Source organism: Canis lupus, chromosome 5 (assembly GCF_003254725.2).
Source record: "Canis lupus dingo isolate Sandy chromosome 5, ASM325472v2, whole genome shotgun sequence".
Classification (NCBI taxonomy): domain Eukaryota; kingdom Metazoa; phylum Chordata; class Mammalia; order Carnivora; family Canidae; genus Canis; species Canis lupus.
In genome coordinates this window covers 862,501-885,584 of record NC_064247.1, presented here as the reverse complement: position 1 = coordinate 885,584, position 23,084 = coordinate 862,501, and the positions used below count along the sequence as shown (strand labels likewise).

The 23,084-nt window shown below is 47.2% G+C and overlaps 1 protein-coding gene and 2 long non-coding RNA genes across 3 annotated transcripts in view; 2 read left to right on the top strand and 1 right to left on the bottom strand.

Annotated features, from left to right (window-relative positions):
* Positions 1–2,223, top strand: part of LOC112671029 (beta-galactosidase-1-like protein 2) — a 56,775-nt gene extending 54,552 nt beyond the window's left edge. Inside the window, exons 19-22 of the mRNA XM_049109449.1 lie at positions 60–171; positions 833–949; positions 1,061–1,124; positions 1,827–2,223. Coding sequence (XP_048965406.1) covers positions 60–171; positions 833–949; positions 1,061–1,124; positions 1,827–1,834 — 301 coding nt within the window. The 3' untranslated portion in view covers positions 1,835–2,223. The remainder of the gene's footprint in view (positions 1–59; positions 172–832; positions 950–1,060; positions 1,125–1,826) is intronic.
* Positions 2,224–11,132: 8,909 nt separating this feature from the next.
* On the top strand, positions 11,133–14,240 carry LOC118354827 (uncharacterized). The gene is made up of 3 exons (XR_004816104.1): positions 11,133–11,253; positions 11,816–12,337; positions 13,351–14,240. It is a non-coding gene; the product is annotated as an uncharacterized LOC118354827 (long non-coding RNA).
* A 1,013-nt stretch (positions 14,241–15,253) lies between these two features.
* The window catches only part of LOC118354826 (uncharacterized), a 15,014-nt gene continuing 7,183 nt past the window's right edge, over positions 15,254–23,084 (bottom strand). The window contains exon 2 of the long non-coding RNA XR_004816103.2: positions 15,254–16,219. This is a non-coding gene — a long non-coding RNA (uncharacterized LOC118354826). The remainder of the gene's footprint in view (positions 16,220–23,084) is intronic.

The window sequence follows — 23,084 nt, the reverse complement described above, 5'->3', positions numbered from 1 at the left end:
TCACAACTGCCACACAACGAAGGGCATGACCTTTCCACTGCTGTTTGACTCCCTCTCAGGGACCTTCCTAACATCTGGAAACCAGTCGTATTCAAACATCAGGGCCCTGCCTTCTTCCTTGGTATCCTGAGAATGGGTAATTACCCCAGAGACACTTTCATAAAAATGGAGGTTAGTGATTTTCTCCCCTGCCCATCCTTCCCGCCCCCATCCCCAAAGGATATTTGAGAAAAAGCTCCTTGGTGCATGGGCCTGTCCTGTGAAAGGAAATGTAAGGTCTCTGGGACACGAACCACTGCGCAGCCGTCTGGAGGCCACCCCTTCCCTGGTGTTGACAAGGGTGAGAGGTGGAAACTTAACAACTGTGACAGAGACCTTAGTTTGTTTTAGTGGGGACAACCGTAGACTGCAGCGCGTGAGGAATGTAGTGAGTGTGACCCCCCTGCCCCAGACATAATCCGAGCCCTTTAGGACACACACATCCAGTCTGCAGTGGGGAAGCTGAGATCCTAACGCACACGAAGTTCTGCGGGCCCAGTGTGTTTTGATGAATGCCTGATGGTCCGTGGAAATAACCCTACCCTGGCTTGGGACAGATAAAGGGAGGGGAGTTAGAAGTCAGTGTCGCCCTTCTAGAGGCCGAGGTATTGAGCCCACCCCAGGCCAGGGGCAATAGCATAGAACTGTCCAAGCGACATTCTGTTTAAGGCCATGTGTGGTAAGCCACTCCATCGGGGCGTGTCTGTGACCATGATCCGGTGTGGTGATGGAGGGCGTGCGTGTGAGCCCGAGGGTCATTATATCTAGAATCCTCCATTCCAAACTTTTTAAGGGCTGGACAAAAGGTGTAATATTCATCAATGGACAAAATCTGGGACGCTACTGGAATATAGGTCCCCAGGAGACCCTCTACCTTCCAGGACCCTGGCTTCGTCCTGGATCAAATGAAGTAAGCTCTGCCACTACACCCCTTTCATCCCAGTCCACCTTGTTCAGCCTTTGCCTTGCAAAGAGTCAGAACTTGAATCTCACGGCCACCTCACCTCCTTCTTCTTGACAGATTATTGTGTTTGAGGAATTTAAGCCCGGCCTGCAGATCCACTTCACAAATATGTCTCATCTAGGTATGGTTCCCTGGAGGGCAAATTGCAGCATATGAGACCATCCTTCTGGGTCTTTCTAGCTGAGCTGGAGATAAAGAAGATAGAACGTACTGTCTCCCGGTAACCTGAGCCCACCTCCACTGCCTTTGCATGGTGGCCAGGTTTTCTCGTATACCCGACACAGCCCTACTCCTCACCTCCCATTTCCAAATGACTCAACCTAGCTCATTCCTCCAACAGACTAGCTCAGCTCCCTGGGCCTCCCTTCCTTCCAGACATTTCCACTGTGCTTTCTGGATCCCTCCCTCATTGTAAACCAAGGTCCCAGCATTTCCCACTTCTTGCCTTTTCTGAAACCCGTTTCCTGCTGCCTGACATGTGCTGTCATGTCTGATGATTCCAAGGCACTTTTTCAAGTACTGTTCCTCAGATTGCCAAAGGGAGGGACCACATGGCCCAGTCGACACAGGTGAGAAGGTTGCAGACTCTCTGCCCCTCGTGGATACCTGGTGTCTGTACCCAGCACTGCCCCCCCCCCCCCGCCCCGATCCTTATGTTGGGAGCAGGATCCAGATGTCCCTTTGGAGAATCACTCACGTTCCCTTCATTAGAGTCTTGGTGGGACTGATAATCACGTTTCCCTTTCTCCCCACCTGCAGCTGTCCCTCCGTGCCGGGGATGGGCATGTGATGCACAGTAGGCCGATCAGACTTTCTTTTCCAGGATATTGACTCTTGAGTGGTGTGACATAACGTAGGAAATGGATTGCGATGAGTCACTTCACCGGTGGGGCTGTGAGCAACCCACCCGTCCTGACACCTCCGTTGCTGCGACTACCTTGGCTTCTCCACTCTCCCAATCCCTGCTTTGGGCTGACCACCCACTTCCTAAGTTGCCAGTATATTCCTCTTTGGGCCTGAGTCAGCTAACTTTTTCTGATGCTCCTAATGAAATCAGCCTACTCCGTGCATGCCCTTTGTCCTGTTGCTACAATAAAGGCTGCTTGACCACCAAATAAAATGCTGAAAAACTGAGATACTCAATACTTGACCCCACGAGTGTAAATTTGAAGCAAAAGTGATCTTTCAAAGATATCAAATAAAATGTAAATGTTAATGCAGTTCACTTTGTGTTTTCAATGTATTAAAAAAAAAAAAATAGGTACTTTGCCTTGGCGCTTCAGCGCTTGTTCCATACCCTTCCACTGGCGTTACCGGGGTCGGGGGGAGCCTGCTTCTCTGACATTTATGGCAACCAACCGCCTGGTCAGGCGCCTCCTTATCACCGTATTATCCTTTACCCACTTCTTGGCTACCAGCTTTGGTGTCTGACGTGCAGCTGTGCTCGGTTCCATGCTGTGCTCCCAGGCCCTGGGTGCTGCGAGCCGCCCGAGCCATAGTGAGAACACAGGGAGCCACTTCAGTGTCGGGGTGCACTGACTGTGGCACAGCCTGGGCAGGCAGAGGGGAGATCGGAGGCACTTCACTTTCTAGAGCTGCTGCAGATTGCAGCCCGGGATAAAGTGGCCCTGGGGCTGGCTGGCAGGCTTTTGGGCAGCTTGGGAGGGTGGGACTTGGCACTACATCGGGGACTGTTGGGGAGGCTAAGCGCGGCCAAAGCAATCGCAGTCAGACCTCAGGCCAGTCACGTAAGAGGCTGCGGTCTTCCCAGGGTCAGGACCTGAGTCCACTCTTTCGTCTGCAGATGCCAGGGGCCCAGCAGCACCCATGTGGGCCAGGACTTCTGCAGCCCCAGGAGGTCACGGAACAGGATCTCCCTGCTTGGTTCTCCCTTCAGCCTCTACTCCACTGCCGCACGTCTCAGGCCAAAGCTGCCAGGGGGACACAGCAGGCGCGCAGCAGGGCTCCTTTCTGCTGTCTCTCGCTTTCCCTCCCACATCACCTGGGGAGTATCAGTGGTCCCCCAGGTTAGCCTCGGACTTCCAGGGAGCATAAGCTTTCATGTGGACATCACCAGGAGGGCCTGTTAAAACATGGATTGCTGGGCTCCCTGGGTGGCTCAGCGGTTTGGCGCCTGCCTTTGGCCCAGGGCGTGATCCTGGAGAACCGGGATTGAGTCCCGCGTTGGGCTCCTGGCATGAAACCTGCTTCTCCCTCCTCCTGTGTCTCTACCTCTCTCTTTTTCTCTCTGTATCTATCATGAATAAATAAATAAATAAATAAATCTTAAAAAAAAAATAACATGGATTGCTGGGCTCCCTGCCCAGAATTTCTGGTTCAGTAGATGTGAAGTAGGGCCTGAGGATTTGCATTTCTACCGAGTTCCCAGTTGATGCCAGTACGGGACCACACTGTGAGCACCTCCGTTAGCAGAATCTCAACCCATCTCAACACTATTACTCTTCTGGGCCAGATCATTCTGGCGGAGGGCAGCCTGGTACTGCGGGGTGTTGAACAGCATCCCTGGGCTCTGGGCACTACATGCTGGTAGCACAACCCCTAGTTGGGACGGCCGGAATGTGTGCGGTGTCCCCTGGGGGCAAAATCCCTCCCGGTGAGAAATGCCACCGATCGAACCGGGTTCTCCCAGTTGGAAGCGATGCCTTCCCCACCCCACAGGAAACCGCCAGAGTTAGGGGACTCCGGGATCAACTCTGTATGAATAAAAGGCAAAGATGACCGAATTGGGGAAATCCTCTTTCAAGACCATAGTCTCTCTATGACTCTGTTTTTCTTCTTCATAATCCTAGTTCTGAATGCTAAACAGATTATTCTTTCTTTTTTGTACTACTTTTAAAAGGAAAATGGATTCCTAGGGTAAACTGGGGTTAAAATCCTATATGGGATTGTCTGAAAAGAAAAATCCCATTACGTTTCTACAAATACTAGTCCCCTTATGTTTATAAACAAACAAGCACAATATGATGTGATGCTGTGAAAGGTACAGCTCATGACTGGTGTCTGGTCTCCATGATGCCACAGGGTCCAGCTAATGTAGACATCGTCTCTCCGAATCCATGCTATCCTACTGGAAGAAGCTTTAAGGGTGATGTAATCCGCCCCCCGCCCCCTCAACCAGATGTGTTAGTGTCTTGGGTAAAAAACCAGGTTACCTAATAGCCTAACTGCAATTTCTCTACCCAAGTGAGCTGCGGTGTAAATATTTGTCCTTCTTTAATTGTTGTGTCTTTAGAGTCGATCAGTGTTAGACACAGAGACACTCAAGCAAAATTTAGGGATTTTGAATATTTGCACCAAGAGTCAAGGATCCGGACAGACTTAAGAAAGGAGCTTAATGCTCTTGACCTGTGTAAGACAGTGGTTCTTCAGTTTGGGTGTATATCAGCTCTCCTGGGCAGCTGCTGAAAAACACAGGGGTCCAGGCTTACTGAAGCAGCATGGGGCCTATGCTTCGTAGTCTTACCGCGTTCCCCAGGTGATGCTGATAAACTGAAATTTGAGAACATTGCTTTAAGGCACTAAGGTACTAGTTCTAAACTTGGCTGCACATTGAGACCCTCTGGGGAAGTGTTATAAAAATGATGTTTAGGTCCCATCTCCAGAGGATTTGGTAGGTATGTATACCTATCAAATATACACTATCTCTGCATATCACTATACTCTGCAAGTATAGTGCAGATATTGAGTTAAAACAATATTTAATTATTAATTCACTTAAGAATAAAATCAATAAGCTCTCACTGTTTTATGAAAAAAAATTTAAAGTGTACTCTTAAAAAGTTCAGTGAGAAATATATCATTGTTTTACATCTTGGCTGGATTGGGTGATAGTTGGATTCTCAGATCGGCTTCTAGATTCAATCTGTTGTGATAGGTTGTTTTGATTGAAGCATATGAAGAAAACCCAGCCATCCGTAACTTGCAAAAGGAAGAGTATTTTAATAGCCTTACCAGGCAACTATCATGGATGTTCTTCTTTGGTATTACACCAAAATTTTACAAGAGGTAGTTTCTTAATGATTATAGAAATGTGGAATCTAAAATCACATAAACTTCTTGAGCTCAGTTACATTAAGATCCACTAGTCTAGTTGGCACGGACCTTTCACTCAAGAATGATCTAGTAACATCATGCGTTGGTTCACTGAATTATTCCAATCTTCAAAATATTGGCACATTTCAACATCGAATAGAAAAAACCCACAGTTGTTAATATCATCACCAACGTCACAGATGTCTTTCAAGATCTGAGGACCTGTCAAGGTACTGGTGGTGGACAACAAGTTTTCCAAAATACTAATTTTTAATTGAAAGCTTGAGTTTTTCATTAGCAGCAAATACCGTCAGTTGTTATCCTTCAAGTGACAGCTTCACTTCATTCTTTTTTCTCTGTCTCTTTTTTTTTTTTTTTAAGATTTTATTTATTTATTCATGAGAGACACGCAGAGAGAGGCAGAGACACGGGCAGAAGGAGAAGCAGGCTCCATGCCGGGAGCCTGACGTGGGACTCGATCCCAGGTCTCCAGGATCACGCCCTGGACCGAAGGCGGTGCTAAACCGCTGAGCCACCCAGGTTGCCCATATTCTCTCTTTTTAAATAAAAGTTTTATTGAGACATAATTTACATAACATAAAATTAATCCTTTTAAAATGTAAAATTGAGTGGCTTTTAGTATATTGAGAGTTGTGCTGCCACCTCTACCATCTAACTCTAGAGCGTGTTCATAGCCTCCATACCCATAGCATCACCTTCCGTGTCCTCCTCCTACCAGCCCCTGGCCACCACTAGTCTGCTGTCTATCTCCATGGATTTGCCTATTCTGGACGTTTCATGTAAATAGAATCCTACACTATATGGTCTTTGTGACTGATTTCTTTCACTTGTTATCATGTTTTCAAGGTTCATCCATGTTGTAGCAAGTATCAGAATTTCGTTCATGGGGGCACGTGGGTGGTGCAGTTAAGCATCTGACTTTTTTTTTTTAAGATTTTATGTATTTATTCATGAGAGACACAGAGAGAGAGGCAGAGACACAGGCAGAGGGAGAAGCAGGCTCCATGCAGGGAGCCCGACGCAGGACTCGATCCGGGGTCTCTAGGATCACACCCTGGGCTGAAGGTGGCACTGAAGCTCTGGGCCATCCGGGGTGCCCAAAATCATTTTTTTTTAATGAATTTCATTGATTATTTTGGCTGAAGAATATTCTATTGTATGGATAGACCACATTTTGTTCATCCTTCCATCAGTTGGTAGACACTTGAGTTGTTTCCACTCTTGGGCTATTGTGAATAGTGCTGCTTTGAACACTCACATGTGAGTTTTTTGTGTGGACACGTATTTTCATTCCTCCTGGGAGCAGCGCTGCTGGGTCATATGGTAACTCTATGTTGAACATCTTAAGGAGCCGCCAGACTCCTTACACGCTTTGTAAAGACATTTCTCCGTAGCCTCCTCGGCCCCACTCCCCACTCCCCACTCCATCCTTAAATCCTGATACCTGCCCTTCCGTCACTGGGCTGCTGTTTCCTTCCACACCATGTCAGCTAATGTGGTCATTACTTCTTTGCATATTTTGTGGGTTGGGCTGGGAAACTTGCTAGTATAGATCTTGTCAGGCAACAGGAGACAGAACTGCTGTATTTTTCTCTATTTTAATAATTTTTAAAAGGATGCACAAAAAATTCTTTCAACGCTTAATGCATATGCAAAAGACATTGCAATTAACGATTCTGTCTACATGTGAGGAAAACAAAATATTAGGAAAGAGAAGACTCTGGGGTTGTTGCAATTCCAAAATAAGCAATTTACTGTATTTAGCTCCTGGTAAACAGGTAATCAATGTTTCCTTCTGCTCCCCAGGACATAACACGAGAGACTACCAGGAAAGGAAAGGAATAGAACACCTCGCAGACATGCTGATGTGGCAAAATTTACGCTAGAGTTTTAATTCTTATTATGCTAAGGAGAAATTTTATTTACGAAAAATCCTAGAGACAACAAATACCGAAAAACCCCCAAACCCCACAAATGGAAGAGTTGTCACTTGGCACATGCTTCTGGTTAGATTGAAATTTCTGGCGTTCATTCCATTACTTCAGAAAGCTTTGTAGAGCATCAGGGAATCCCGGACATTATTTAAAAGAAAGTGAAGGTGAAGAACCTTCTTCTACTGGTTCAGATTTTGAGTGAGCTGCTGTTATTTTGGTCTTAAAATGGAAACGCATCCATTCTGCTTTCAGAGCTCGGAGCGCAGAGGCATCCAAGCCTGTCGTAAGTGCCGACCCTGGAACAAACGCTACCCAAGTATTAAAGAACCAGAGTCAGGATCATGTGAAACTGGTCTGAGCGGACTCAGACGGACTTGTTTTACTGCAAGCCCAGCACCCCCTCCAGTACACCCCGGGCCTTAAAACTGCATCATGTTGACCTAATGACTGACATCATCCATTGGGTGACATTACTCAGAACAGATCATCAGAGGGGCAGCCCCTGTAGCTCAGCGGTTTAGCACTGCCTTCGGCCCAGGGCGGGACCCTGGAGACCCGAGATCGAGTCCCACGTCGGGCTCCCTGCGTGGAGCCTGCTTCTCCCTCTGCCTCTGTCTCTGCCTCTCTCTCTCTCTCTCTCTCATGAATAAATAAATAAATAAAATCTTAAAAAAAAAAAAAGAACAGATCATCAGAGAAGAGAAGGAAGCTGCACTGTAGATGACGGCACGTATAGGCCAGTAAGGTAAATGAATGGAGTCTCTCAGACTTGCCCATTGCAGTGGCCACTGAGGGAGTCGGGGCTACAGATAGGCTTTTTATTTCCGATCCTTAAGAAAGCATCCTTCTTTGGGCACTCCAGAAACATTACGTGGTCCCCAAGCACAGCTGATTGAGAAAGGACGGGCATTGAATGAGGACAAAATCCAAGACCCAATTTCCTAAGTGACCATCTTAGGAAAAATCCCTGGGCTGCAGCCTGAAGACACTTTCTACAACCACTTATATAGCTGGTCCTTTAGCCACTAATTACAGAGGAAAAAGCCTAGCACCTGATTGGCCTCTTTGAAAAATTCTAGACAATACATCTCACACTAGGGGATTTTGCTAATGAACTATTGTCAGTCGTTAGACAGCCAAATTCACTGGGACGCCCTAAAGCCAAGAGCCTTGTAAGCAGTCGAGGAGAGAGTAAATCCATCCCTGCCCCGGATTGCCTCTTCTCCGACTCCACAGAATCACAGGCATTTGTGGCCACCTCAGGGCCGATGGGAATCTGTGGAATAAGGCTCCACTGGCATTATCGGTCTCTGCGCTTTTGGGCTTGAGGACTTCTTCCTTTCTCTGAGAAGCTGTGGAACAGTCAGGAATGTCTGACCCAGCGCTTACATCCCGAAGATGGCGTCTCATGGGGCACGTGGGTGGCTCCGACAGTTACGTGTCTGCCTTTGGCTCAGGCCATGATCTCTGGGACCTGGCACTGAGTCCTGCATAGGGGTCCTTGCTCAGTGGGAGGGCTGCTTCTCCCTCTGTCTCTACCCTTCCCCCTGCGGCTCTGTCTCTGTTTCTCAATAAATAAATAAAATATTTTCTTTAAAAAGAAAAGGGTCCTCTTACAACTACATTTCCACCCGGTAAAAAATAAATTAAAAAAGTTCCACTGTGATATGAAATTCATACATCCTATTATGAGCTACCCTTGGCCTCAAAGAGCAGCATCACCTTACTATACAGAGGTCTCTCCTCAACCCAAGCTACCCTTGCTTATTACTGGATCGGGGTCTTGTCTATAAGATTTAACACCTGAAAAGACAGCCTGGTTCGCAGGTGAAATACTTTGCATGCTCCTGGGGTCCTGGGATCAACTTCCGTGTTGGGCCCCCCACAGGGAGCCTGCTTCTCCCTCTGCCTGTGTCTCTGCCCCTCTCTGTGTGTCTTTCATAAATAAATAAAATATTAAAAAAAAAAAAAGAATTTGCAGCCATCTAACCTAGAGGTGATGAGTAGCCAATAGCCCCACAGCACTGGATGCTTCTGTTGCAGCATTGCAGGGTTCTTATCTCACCGGGTTGAAGAACGAATCTCACAGACACAAAAGCGTGAAGTGAAAGTTTATTAAGTGAAGGTGAGAACGGAAAGGAAAGTAAAAGCTCTCTAGAGTGAGAGGGGTCCTGAACGAGTTGCCACTGAGGGTTCTTAGGCCTTTTATTGAAAACTTGACCCCCCCCCAAAAAAAAAAGAAAAGAAAGAAAGAAAGGAAAAGAAAGAAAACTTGACCAAGAAGCTTGTGGCCTTGAGATTCTTGTGCTGTCTTGGTTTGAGCAACGACCATTGATAACACCCTTTATGACTTACTTCTTTGAGGTCTGGTATTTTCTGTGATTACAGTGTAGCCACCAAAGAAAAACACTCCCTAACAGCCAGGGCCGGATGGCCTGGTCTATTCCCTTATCTCATGTTTGCTCTGTCCTAGTGCTTCTGCCTGCCGGGAATAATAGTTTTGGAGCCTAGGCAGGAGCCCCCTATCTCTCCCTTCCTATACTTTCCTTACTTTCACAGTGGACTGATTTTTCAAATGGTGTTCTTGCCTCGGAGCAAAGGCTGAAGACCTCTACACAGACCAGTGGACCAATAATAATATCTTAGCTGTCATCTAGGGCTGGATTATGAAAGACCTCCCTATGGAAACAGATGCAGTTCACTAGGTACTGTCTTTATGTGACGTGTGCATACAACAATGCACGTGTGCATGAAGCAATTTCATCTAAAGAAAGGTATCTTGTGATTTGAAGGGGCACATGCACCCCAATGTTTATAGAAGCAATGTCCACAATGGCCAAAATATGGAAAGAATGCAGATGTCCATCGACAGATGAATGGACAAAGAAGATGTGATCTATATACACACAATGGAACATTACTCAGCCATCAAAAAGAATGAAGAGATATTGCCATTTGCAATGATGTGGACAGAGCTAGAGGGTATTAGGCTAAGCAGAGTAAGTCAGTCAGAGAAAGACAAAGACCATATGATCTCACTCCTGTGTGGAATTTAAGAAACAAAACAGGTGAACATAGGGGAAGGGAAGGAAAAATAAAATGAAAATTGAGCAGGAGGCAAACCATAAGAGACACTGAACTCCAGGAAACAAGTAGGGTTGCTGAAGAGGAGGTCACTGGGGGAAGTGACAATTGGGTAACAGGCATTAAGGAGGGAATTTGATGGAGCATTGGGTGTCAGACGCAACTGATGAATCACTAAATTCTACCTCTGAGACTAAAAAAAAAAAAAAAATGGTGTCTGGACTGACAAAGCCAAACGTGTACAACCATCATGTCTATTATGAAACCGCCGCAGAAGACTGAGAGCCCTCAAGACAGTTCTTTTGACCCGTGCAGGAGCTACGCTGTTCTCTCCAAGGGCAGCCCCGTGGAGTCAGCTCGCCTGGGCCTCATCAGTCACGTAGGTGTCACGTGTAGCCATAGCACCCTATCCTTGGCTCAGCTCCCAGGGGCCCAGAACTCAGGAGCTGGGGGATAATGAGAATTTGAGAAGGAACAGAACATTTCTCTTCCTTTTTTTTATGGCAAAGTACCCACTTTTTTTTTCCTTTGTGCCTGTTCAGTCTCAGCAGACAGACGGATACAGATCACACTGTGCTTTCTTTGATGTCAGTGGATGGTCTGACAGCTCATATCGGTCAGAACCAAGATCCGCCTGGAAAAACTTGAACCTGGACATTGACTGCCTCAGGTTGTCCTCTGGCCACCTGCTTTGGCTTCTTCGGTCACTTGTACTAACAGCAGGACAATGGTGGAACTCATTGCTCTGGACAAAAAGACTGGCTTATTTTTAAGAGGGGACGATAAGGGCAGCCCGGGGGGCTCAGCGGTTTAGTGCCTCCTTCGGCCTAGGGCCTGACCCTGGAGTCCTGGGATCCAGTCCGACGTCGGGCTCCCTGCATGGAGCCTGCTTCTCCCTCCTCCTGTGTCTCTGCCTCCCTCTATGTCTCTCTCTCCCTGTGTCTCTCATGAATAAATAAATAAATAATCTAAAAAAAAAAGAGGGGACAATAAACTTTAATTGGTTGGCCATATGTACGTCAGAGCTCGAAAGGTGGGCTGGGACAAAGGTGGAGTGAGAAAGTCTCTCTTTTCCTATTGCAGAAATGGGACTAAGAGCCGCACGCAGCCTTTGCCCCCGGGGCGGGCACTAACTCATCATGAGGACACTCGTGCTGGGTATGTCACGCGGTCGGTCGCAGGGCGTGGGGCCATCGGTGTCTCAGTCCTGGGCGGAGCTGCGGGAAGCAGTGTGCTCCGCATCAGTGACAAACGGCACAGATAGTAACTCTATTTAATGAGGACGCGGCGGTGGGTTTAGAGGCGGTGGATCTGAGTGCCCTGGAGCTCCTGTTCTCCTAGCGGCTCGTTAGCTTAGCAGAAAGCTGGCCCGACGCGCCTCAGGTGGCTTCACCGACGGCGGCCACGGGCGGCCACGGGCTGGCATCCGCCGCAGGGTTTTCTAAGATCACTTCTTGCACCAGAGAAGTGTCTGCAGGGTGTGGTGGTTTCCCGCCTCTGCCCCTAAACACGGAGGGCAGTGAGGGCTGGGGTCGAGCCCCTGGTGGCCGCTCGGCCTGCGCCCCGGGGTGGGAAGAGTGGGGGGCAGTTGCTTCCCGTCTACTGCTTCGCGGCCCGTGTGTCTGCGCCCAGCAATGCTTCTTGTGTCACCCCGGGGGGCAGTGGCCATGCTGGTGTGGGCTTGGGGTTTCCAAATGTCCTTCCACTCTTCCTGATACAGAAAGCTGAAGTCTCCCGCGGACCCGGGCCTCAGCGGGGGTCCCCCTGCCTGCTGGCCAGCTCCGTCTTGATGCTGGAGGCCAGCTGCGGTGACCCCGTTGTGCTGCCAGCCACGGCTCTGGGGACGGGCGACGCGCCTTCAGGAGCCGGGAGACGTCAGGGAGGTTCTGCCCGAAAACCTTCTCACTTCTATTTTTTTTTTAAAGATTTATTTATTTACGATAGAGAGAGAGAGAGAGAGAGGCAGAGACACAGGAGGAAGGAGGAGCAGGCTCCATGCAGGGAGCCCGATGTGGGACTCGATCCCGGGACTCCAGCATGGAAGGCAGGAGCTAAACCACTGAGCCACCCGGGGGATCCCCACCTTCTCACTTTTAAAAAGAGAAACACAAACAGATGTCCATGCCAGCGTGGCCGAGCCTGTGCTCGATGCCCGAAGCCGCTGCAGCCCCGGCCTCAATGGGTCCCGCTTGGACAGTCCACGTCCCAAAGGGCAGTGGAAAACACGAGAAAGGCTGAGAAGGTGAGTGTGTCCTTGAAATACCTGATCCAAGGGTCCTTCTCATCCTGATTTCTTGTTTAGAGAAAAAAATATTATTATAAGACGACTGAATAAAACCCTTCTATACCAATGTAGCACCTTATTATGTAGGAGAATTTCCACTCTACTTCTAGTTTTCTGAAAGTATTATTTTTAATTCTATGTGTGTGTTGCCTGCTATGTATTTTGCGGTTACATGGTTACATTTACACATGATCGGGATTGTTAGGTTTTCTTTGCAGATTTCCTTTTCCTCACTTAAGCACTAGCATTCCGTAATGCTATCAAATCCTTTTGCCTTAAACCCTATTTTGTCATTTATTGAGTGTTACTATACCCATTGTCATCTATATCTATCTGTATATTTTTTCAAATCCTTTCAGTGAATTCTGTGTGCTCTAATTTTATTTTTTAATTTAAAAAAATTTTTAAAGATTTTTATTGATTTACTCATGAGAGACACAGCAAGAGAGAGAGAGAGGCAGAGACACAGGCAGAGGGAGAAGCAGGCTCCATGCAGGGAGCCCGACATGGGACTCGATCCTGAGACCCTTGGATCAGGCCCTGGGCCAAAGGCAGACGCTCAACCACTGAGCCACCCAGGCGTCCCTGTGCTCTAATTTTGTATTTTTGTCTCTCTAGGCCTGGCTTAACACACGGAGAACCAAACCCCATACATGATCCCCAGACTCCTATTAATACCAATCAGTAAAACCCCGACACTCTATCTATAGACCCTTCTCTCCCAGACCAGGCCTTGCACTCTGCTAGCGGGTCTTGGGGGTGGGGGGGAAGAGGACGGCTGATGTAAGGGGAGGTCGGAGGGAGGTGTTCTCAGCTCCTCTGTGTCTGCTGCTGCTGTGACTGAGTCCACTGTTACTGTGCCAGCCTCCATCAAAGACTTTCTGATCCTCTTCCCCATTCCTGAGCTGGGCATTCAAAGCTTTTAAGTTGTCTTTTCTCCACTTTTCTCGGGCCGTGTACACCCTGCCTAGTTCACCATCTTTGTTGCCGTGGGAGCCAGTGCCCAGCCGCTTGATCGCCCAGGCCTGCCTTCCAGCTGCTCTCCACCCCGTGCCTGCCACGGTGACCATCGGAGTAGTCATGCCATCCACCAACACCAAGGACGTCCCATTGCCCTCCGCCAAGAAAGTTGTCTGTGTGTTTATTAAACATCTTTGTAACCTAGTTCTGAAACCTCGTTTTAAGGGTTTATTATCCAAGGGAAGAGGAGTGCACTCAGAAGGGGTGTGATTGAGGTGTGAGCATTGTTAGGGGTGAAGATAAAGCCAGTAGGGGATAGGGGAGCACCTTGGGGCTTGCACCAGCAGGAGAAGGAGCCACTTCCACCTGTAGGCCTGAGGGCTGGAGTGCGTGAGCCGCTCCCAGGGCTGGGAGGTCTGCAGTTGGGTCGAAACCCTCTGTCTGTTGGCCTCCGGCAGCAGCTGGACCTTACCTCTGTAGCCCTGGGGCTCCCGTAGGTTCCTCCCGTCTTGTTGGGGCTGGGCCCTCATCACGGCCATCCTGAGTGGCTATGCTCCCTTGTAAAATCCCATTTGCTTTCTGTTTCTATGGGATTCCTGTTTTCTGGACCTCTGAGCTATCTTCCCCCCTTGCTTTTGAGTTTACTTATTATTCACTTATTGAAAATAAAGTCTGTCTTCTTGATTGTTTCCACTTGGTGCAAGGGAGGAAGACTGCAGATATATCCACTTAGCTAACTCGAAACTGGAACTCTATGTCAATGATAATGTCAAAATTTTCAAGTTTTGTAATCCCTCATCCATAATTCTGACGTTTACAAAATTTTGTGAAGCTTTGTGTTTTTTTCCGCCCGAATCATCTGGCAGCAAATCTTGACCCAAGTGTGAGTTTGATGAAAATAACAAAATTAAAAAAAAAAAAAAAAAATTAATCAACAAAACCTGTTATGAACTGACTTTACACTTTTTAATTATCTTTATTTATCATCCTTAATATGAATGTTCAGATGTTTCACTGAAGAAATATTCATATATTTCCTACAATTTCTACAGATTTATTCTGTTAAAATATCCCTTTTCTAAGATTTCAGTTTGGTGCAAGTGCAGGAGTTGAGCGGGGACCCCTGGTGCTTTGTGGATCCAGTTCCAGGCCCTCCCTCTCTGGGCAAGTTGTTCAGACAAAGCCGTCCTTCTGCAGATGGAAAGTGCTTCGTGTCAGTCGGTCACTGTGAGGCAAAAATGAGATAACAGCATATTTTGTCTATTATTCAGCACAATGCTCGAAGCACACTGAGCTCTCAAAACTGAGAAGCTCTTACTGTTACAATGATCTTTTCAGCAAGCAACTCACGTTCGAGGGACGGTGCGCAGATTGTCCTGTCACTTGCTTTTTAAATCAAATACTATTGTGACCTGGCTTCCATGTCATTAGCTTGATCTTTGTGTTTTAATGGTTTTATGCTATAATCTCTGCGGACCCCACGATTGCATTCCCTCTGCTACCACCCGGAGGCGCTGGCTGGAAGGAATTTGAGCACGTCTCTCTGTTCCAATCCCCCCACCCCAGCGCCATCCCCCCCCCTTCTCTTTCCTGAGTGTCGAGGCTGAACCTTCTGCCTCTGTAACCTCAGCTGCCAAGCCCATCACCTTTTATGTTCTGCTTTAGGAATTCCAAGGACCTGTATTTCTCTACTTCTGGAAAATTCCTTGTAATTTCTCGGTATTCTATTTTTACACATTTTGTTATGGCCTAGAAGTCCTTCCACTCTTATACACCTGGAGAATTTCTCACTTTTCAGGAGCCTGTTTAAGTGAATAAACCCTTTCCTTGAATCCCTTTCTACTCATAAGGCCTTGTGCAGGGAGGGCCCTCTCCACCCAGGAGCTTGACATATTGCCCTGAGACTTGGACTCCTTTTTTTTTTTTTTAAATAATTTTATTTATTTATTCATGAGAGAGAGAGAGAGAGGCAGAGACACAGGCAGAGGGAGAAGCAGGCTCCATGCAGGGCGCCGACGTGGGACTCGATCCCGGGTCTCCAGGATCACGCCCTGGGTCGAAGGCGGCGCTAAACCGCTGAGCCCCCCGGGCTGCCCTGGACTCCTCTTTATTTTATTATCACCTCATCAAGGCTCAAACAACCTGAGGGTAGGAAACGTATCATTGGCCTTTGAGTCTAGCACACAGCATCATCCAGGTGACACCCTTATTTCTGAACAAATAAAAGAATCTGATTATTTCTCTACGTTGCACGTACTTCTCTAATTCTAAATTTCAGGAAGTAAGGTGACTTTTTGGAAACATATCTATGTCCTGTGGTTAAAGGCAATGTTGTGGATCCCTCCTTGTCCCGTCCCTATTATAGTAATAATAGACAAGCAGACACAGCAGACAGTGGGGAGGTAGCAAATAAGACCAAATTTAACCACGAGGAGAAGCATCTCAGAGAATTAAGGTCGTGCGTGAGGCAGGCGAGCTGAGGGTGAGTGTGTCCGGTCTCACATTCTGGGGACACACCTTTTCTTCTCTTTGCAAATATCCCTTCTGCGGCCCCAGCTCTGCGCGGACCAGTTGATGGCTTCTCCTCCCTCGCCTAGAGGTCCCAGGTCTTTATGTGTTCTCACATAACTTTTAGTATCAAAGGGACTTTGTCCTCTTTGTAGTCAAGATACATTTCTCTCGGGTCAGGTTGCTTGCTGGGGCTGAGTTGTTACAGTCGTATCGAGGGGCTTCGGTGACATCTCTCTACTTGCTCAGTAATTAGAAAAAGCAGCCACAGCAAACTTGCCACACAGCCCAGAGAGTCTTCCATCGGACTCATTCTCAGCACCGAGTCTGACTTCCACGCGGTCAGGGCTGCTCCGCAGGTTCCCGGGTTGCCTGCGAAGAAAATAGAGGATACGAATTCCCTGTGGTTTGTCCTTCCTTGTCTTCCCCGGATATATTTAAACGAGGAGGTGGGGGAGTGAAGGGATGGCCGTCCTCACTGTCTGCCTTCCTTCGGCCACGAGCTTGTGCTCGGGCCCCCTTGGTCACCATCCCCAGGGCTTTTCCTATTCCCTCCGCTTGATTTCACCCGCACACACCTCCAGGATCTCCCTGCGTGTGTCCCGGACCTGCCCCCACCTGACCTCACTGATACCTGAGATCATTTTTACTTCTATATATCCTCACCCTCTGGCTTATTTTGCCTCTTGGCTATATCCTTTATCACTTTTAAAAAGGATTTTTTAAAATTTATTTATCTTAGAGAGAGAGTGAGCACGAGCCAGGGCAGGAGCAGAGGGAGAGGGAGGAAGAGAATCTCAAGCAGACCCTGGTTGAGGGCAGACCAGGGCTCAACCTCATGATCCTGAAATCACTACCCGAGCCGAAACCAAAGGTCAGATGCTTAACCGACTGAGCCACCCAGGCAACCCTCACTTTTTTTTTTAACTGAAGGGAACTTCCTAGACCCCAATCCTAGAGCCGTTCTACTTGAAAGATGCCTTAGTGGAAAATCAAGCTACTCTTTTTCATTTATCAGTCCTTATTGTTTAGGTTCTTCCTTGGATTGGAGTGATTTGTCTCTAGCTAGAATGGTTTCCCAACCTACTGTAGGTGGACACTCTTTCTTAGAGTGACCGAGCAGGAAACTGCTTCATTGAGGACAGCCATTGGATGTTTTCTTAACTTGGGGTGTCTCCTTCTTACAACCGGGAAGCCACTTTTTTTCTTTCTTATATTGGAGTTCAATTTGCCAACATATAGCATAACACCCAGTGCTCATCCTGCCAAGTCACCCCCTCAAAGCCCATCACCCAGTCACCCCATCTACCCGCCCACCTGCCCTTCCACTACCCCTTGTTTGTTTCCCAGAGTTAGGAGTCTCTCATGTTCTGTCACCCTCACTGCTATTTTCACTCATTTTCTTTCCAATTGGGAAGCCACTTTATGGGTCATGCTTTAAAAATATGCACTCAGGGGATCCCTGGGTGGCGCAGCGGTTTGGTGCCTGCCTTTGGCCCAGGGTGGGATCCTGGAGACCCGGGATCAAATCCCACGTCGGGCTCCCTGTGCATGGAGCCTGCTTCTCCCTCTGCCTATGTCTCTGCCTCTCTCTCTCTCTCTCTCTCTGTGTGTGACTATCATAAATAAATAAATAAATAAATAAATAAATAAATAAATAAATAAAAATAAAAATATGCACTCAGCATCTGTTCCTGAAAACTGTTCTCAACCTGGCCACAAACTCTTTTATGGGTTTCACTGGGATACACCCCCACTCCTGGTAATATGGATGCCAGTCTTCTTTGTGGGGAGAACTGCAGGTGTAGACTGGCTCCCACTAAGTTAAGTTTGGATCTTATTTTATTTTATTTTATTTTTTATTTTTTACTTTTTATTTATTTATGATAGTCACAGAGAGAGAGAGAGAGAGAGAGAGAGAGGCAGAGACACAGGCAGAGGGAGAAGCAGGCTCCATGCACCGGGAGCCCGACGTGGGATTCGATCCCGGGTCTCCAGGACCACGCCCTGGGCCAAAGGCAGGCGCTAAACCGCTGCACCACCCAGGGATCCCATAAGTTTGGATTTTAAAATGCACTAACTTCAGATCACACAATTAGTTATGGAGACACGGGAACTACAGTTCTTTGTTTTATAGATTTTTTTCATTAATGTTACCCTCCCTAGTAAAATTAGAGTGCACATTCATTTTGGTGTGGAAATACTCTTGGAAAGGAAGACAACTCTGATAACTCGGTTCTGATAGTATTCCTATTAAGTCATACATTTTTTTCCTAGTTGGCTTAAGTTAACTAGTTTCACAAAGACCAGTGACTTGTCTTTTTATCTCAAAGGATGGCCAGTCCTGTGCTCTCTGCTTCTTGCTACCAAAACTCATTCCCCAGACTCAGGAGGCTTCCCTCCCTCTGAGCCTGTGCATCACACCTCAGGCTGGCATTTCCTTCATATTAGGAGGATCCAACCCTCCTCCTGAAGTTGCTTAAATCATTTATGTTGTCAACAAGCACTTGTGGGAGGTTTTTCATATGCCAGGATGTTTTTTTAGGTGTTAGGATCCAAGAGTGAACTGGACACTCAGTCTCTGCCCCCATAGAGCAGAAATTTGTGGTGTTAAAAAAGATACAACAGATCCCAAATGGAGTCGCTTGTGCTAAGCCCATGTAGCCGAACCAAAACTGAGTATCTGACCTAACTGCAGTTTCAACCTCCCCAGAAGGTAATCCTAAACCAGTAAATATGGAGCTTTCTGGTCAGCATTATTGACTTAATTCATCTGACAAACTCCTTCCAGTCCCAAAAGAAAGATGAGCTAATCTGCTCTTTCCTTGTCCTTCCCCGATCATGTCTATAAAAGTCACTGGTTGTGTTCGATTCTTCGGACTCCTTTCTATCTGCTAGATGGGAGGCTGCCCGAGTCACGAATCATTGAATAAGACCATTGGATCTTGAAATTTATCCAGTTGAATTTTGTTTTTTGACAGTGGGAATTGAGTATCTTTTTTTTTTTTTAAGAGATAGCATGATTTTATTAAAATATTTTAGCATGATGTTGGAGGATCTTAAAATCCTGTATTCTAAACCAATGTGGGCACTGTAGATGACATATTCCTGAATTTAGTGGGCACTACGTCTAACTAAGGAAAGTTATGATTATCTAGTAGTACTAGTAAACTAATATAACTTAAATTGGAGGCTAAATAATTTTGGCATATTCACATTTCTCCAGCTGCCCTTTGTGACTATATATACTCAAAGTCTACCTCCATCCAGCTGAGTTGGACGGGACCATATGTTTACTGGTCTCACTTAAACATCTTCACACCACGAGTAGCAAGGAATATGAAATTCCTGGCATTAAGATACAGTCGAGATGTATCACACACTTTACCAGGCTACGTCATTCTTTCTCGAAAGCCATTTTAAGATACAGTAAAATGCTAGTCCCTGAAACAACTAAAATGATATTTTCTAACTTCAATCCAAACTCTGATGTGGTAAAATTTAGAGTTTTAAAAATTACTGTTCGATTTTGTTAACGGCTTAAACAGATTTGATTTTCTACTCACAGAATTTAGATCAGAGAATTTATTCTCTACAAATTTTAATATTCAACAGAAAAGGGAGATTGTTATTTGTCACCAGTCCTCCTCCTCTTTTGAGGCCGAAGAAATCAGTTGGTTGTCTACCAAAGCGCGTGTAATAAAACTCATAGGGTCAGTCCTTGACTTATCAGAGACAGCGAGGTACTCCCTGGAGGAGGATGCTGTCCAGAGCCAGCTTACAAACAATGGGCACCCAGTGAATTTCTCCTCTGTGGGACTTTGGGGCCACTTTTTGAACATTATCTTATTAGAGCAGCTAATGTTTACTTATTTGTACTTGTTTCAGGGGCCTCTGCTACCCACACTTTTCATGTAACAGCTTTAGTTAAAATCATCAGTTGCCTTGAAACTTGCTACTTCTGATTACAAAGAGAAAAGAACAGAATCAAAACGTATAAACGTTCCCGCATTCAGTGACACATAAAAATTGGCTTTTTATTTATGTTAAAAGCAAAATAACCATCAGGCTGGTGAGTCTCAGCAGCTTTATATATAAGAGTCTTATCTTGATGTAAACCCAAAATACAAAATTACTGGAAAAACACAAAGTAAATGCTGTGGCTAAAAATACAATGTCAAAGAACAAGATAATAGGACATGAGCTGCACTGAAGAACTGTCCACGTCGGGGTGGGCAGAGGGGAGTGGCAGCAGGACAGTGGCTTTGGAGACCGTATCTCAAAACACCTTCTAAACCATATTATGATGAGTGAAGTAAGTCAGTTGGAGAAGGACAAACATTATATGTTCTCATTCATTTGGGGAATATAAATAATAGTGAAAGGGAATATAAGGGAAGGGGGAAGAAATGTGTGGGAAATATCAGAAAGGGAGACAGAACGTAAAGACTGCTAACTCTGGGAAACGAACTAGGGGTGGTAGAAGGGGAGGAGGGCGGGGGGTGGGAGTGAATGGGTGACGGGCACTGGGGGTTATTCTGTATGTTAGTAAATTGAACACCAATACAAAATAAATTAAAAAAAATAATAAACCATATTTTTGGCCAAACGTAACTTTGGGATTTTAGGACACAGCATTTCAGGTGATAGTTACGGAACCAAACCCAAGTTCGTCCGGTGCGCACAGCAGCGCCAAACGCCGAGGCAGAGCATGCAGCAAGGAAAGGCTCTGCTAGAGGCACCCGAAGGAGGGGACGGAGACTAGCTTGAACCCAGCTCCTCAGCTGAGGGGAGAGCCAGGTCTTAGTAACCACAGGGGGTGGGATTACACACATACTGATGAAAGGGCAGGGAAATTTAGGATTATTCACGAGGGAAGATGGAGCAGGGCACTGAACAAGCGCATTCGTAACACTCCGGGTGTTCACTGTGGGCTGGAGATTTAACACTAAAATGAGGCCGATTTGGCCACCGCCATCAGGTCAGCCTCAGGATAAGGAGAAGGTGTGAGCTCCAGGGGGAGTATAAGCTAGAGGGGTTCTTGGGCTCCCTACCTCGGGAAGGGATATGGGGTGTTGCTTGTTCACAGCCTAGAATCCTATCAGGCCCAGGTCCCCGTGGAGACAGCAGTGCAGTCGTTGGCAGCCTCACTCCAGTATGTCTTACTTCATGAACCATGACATAGGATGTTAATGGATAAACTGAGTCATATTAAACATTTTTTGCTTATTTGAGCAAAAGCTAGAATTTGGTAGCATCCCAGTCTTGCAGATAGAAAGCAGCTCTGAGGAGCCGCACAAAATGAAAGACTGTTAATAGGCCGAAAGGAGGGCGTTGAAGGAAATTATTCTGGCAAAAGGCTGGGTTGCTTTATGCAAAGTTTCTTTCCTTTAGGGGAAGGCAGGGTGTATCCTAGAGACCATCTCACTGCTGGTCGCTGATTCCTCATTGAGCGAAGGGGTTGGGATTACACATAACCACAGGGGTTGGGATTGGGGTCATTGAGCGGTTTAAGACTCCAATTCTGGGAGAGCTGAAGCTGAAGCTATAATTGAGTCTCAGTTTGGTGACATGAGGCTTGGCCTAAGTGCCTCCGTTTTGGGCCTGTTGTCTGTTTGATATCTTTTAGTTTCAAAGAACATGCAAATTTGCTTTTTTTTTTTTTTTTTGCCTTCATTTTCTTGTCACTTGGGGTTATTTGCAAGGAGAGGAGGGGAAAGCACAGCCTTTGCTCTACCATTTAAACAATGCAAATTCCCCTTATTTTATATGTTAATCCAATCTCTGCAGTCGTTCTTTTCTTTTATCATTTAGATTGATTTAAGCCTTTGGCAAGTTCTTGGGAGAGACCGCGAGAAACCTCTTTCTGAACAATTTCATTCCTAAAAATGAGCATCTTTTGGGTGGTATCGCATAGGAGCACTTGGACATCAAAATCGGCTTTTTAACTGCACTAAGTCTTATTCTGAGTGAATTCTCCATTTAAGGAACTCAGATGCTGGAAGGGGACAGGATAAAAGGCAGATTTAGAACATGTTTTCGGCCTTCGAAAGGCTGATAATTGAATAGGGAAATTATGAGACGTTGAGCTGCAATGTTAGTTCGTGGTTAACCCATGTTAAAGGGAGAAAGCGTTTCAGACCGGAGGAACCTGGAAGGAAAGGATTCACGCGGGGGCATGGATTCAGGCGACACCTCCCCACGCGCAGGGTGGCCGGCAGGGGGCAGCTTGTGTTCGAGGGGGCCGCTCACTCTCCAGCTGCCCGTGGCCAGGGAGCGTGTGGGCAGGAGAGGCAAGGCCGAGGCTACCTTGAGCTTGGATTTAGAGGGTCCTACGTGCCAGGTGACGAAGCCCTTTGATTTCTCCTCGCTCAGCGAGACCCACAAGATGCTGGTAATCAGGAGCAATGCGGAGGCCTGGGCCACCGCGGCCAAGGGGAGTTTGAGGAGGCCTGGTGGTGGGGGGGGCCTAAGCAGCCAGCAGGTGTGATAAGCGGGCAAGGGTGATAACCTGAGTGTGCAGGTGACTGCAGGCAAGAACGGGCGGGCGAGGGGGCGAGGGGGCGAGGGGGCGAGGGACGGGGAGGGACGGTTAGGGCCGTGGGTTCTGTTGGTCGCTCTCCTGGTTCCCTCCCCGTCAAGGACGCTGGGTGAGACTGGCTGAATACACCCCGTTACTGAACACTCACTGCCACAAGCACCCTGAATTTTGTTTCTGAGAAAGTTCCCAAACTAGGGTCCATGGCGGGCAAGGAAGCGGTGCCTACTGCACAACACCAGAAAGCTTGGAGCTGGTTTCTGGCATTTTCCAGCTTCGCCCAGAAACAAAACATGACATGCTGGTCAACGACCTTTTACTGAAGAACTGCCCTGTGCCCGGGGCCTACCACGTGCTGGGGGCCCGCAGGTCCCCCGTGGCATCAGAAATAGGATTGACCACACCCAGTTTGGGTGGCGCCCGAGACAGGCCTGCTAACCGCACGGCGACCCGAGTAGGGTTCTTTAAATGCTCTCCAGTTATCAGCTCTTCCAACTGCCTCCTGCCGGCAGTAGGGTGAGCCCAGGGGAGCAGTAGGGTGGGCCCAGGGGAGCAGTAGGGTGGGCCCAGGGGAGCAGTAGGGTGAGCCCTTGGAAGGAAACTTCCAAGGCCTCTCATTTGCTAACAGAGCTTTCCAGATTCACAGTGACTGGTCCTGAAGGTCTGCTAGTTAGGAGCACTCCACTGCCCTTTCCCTAG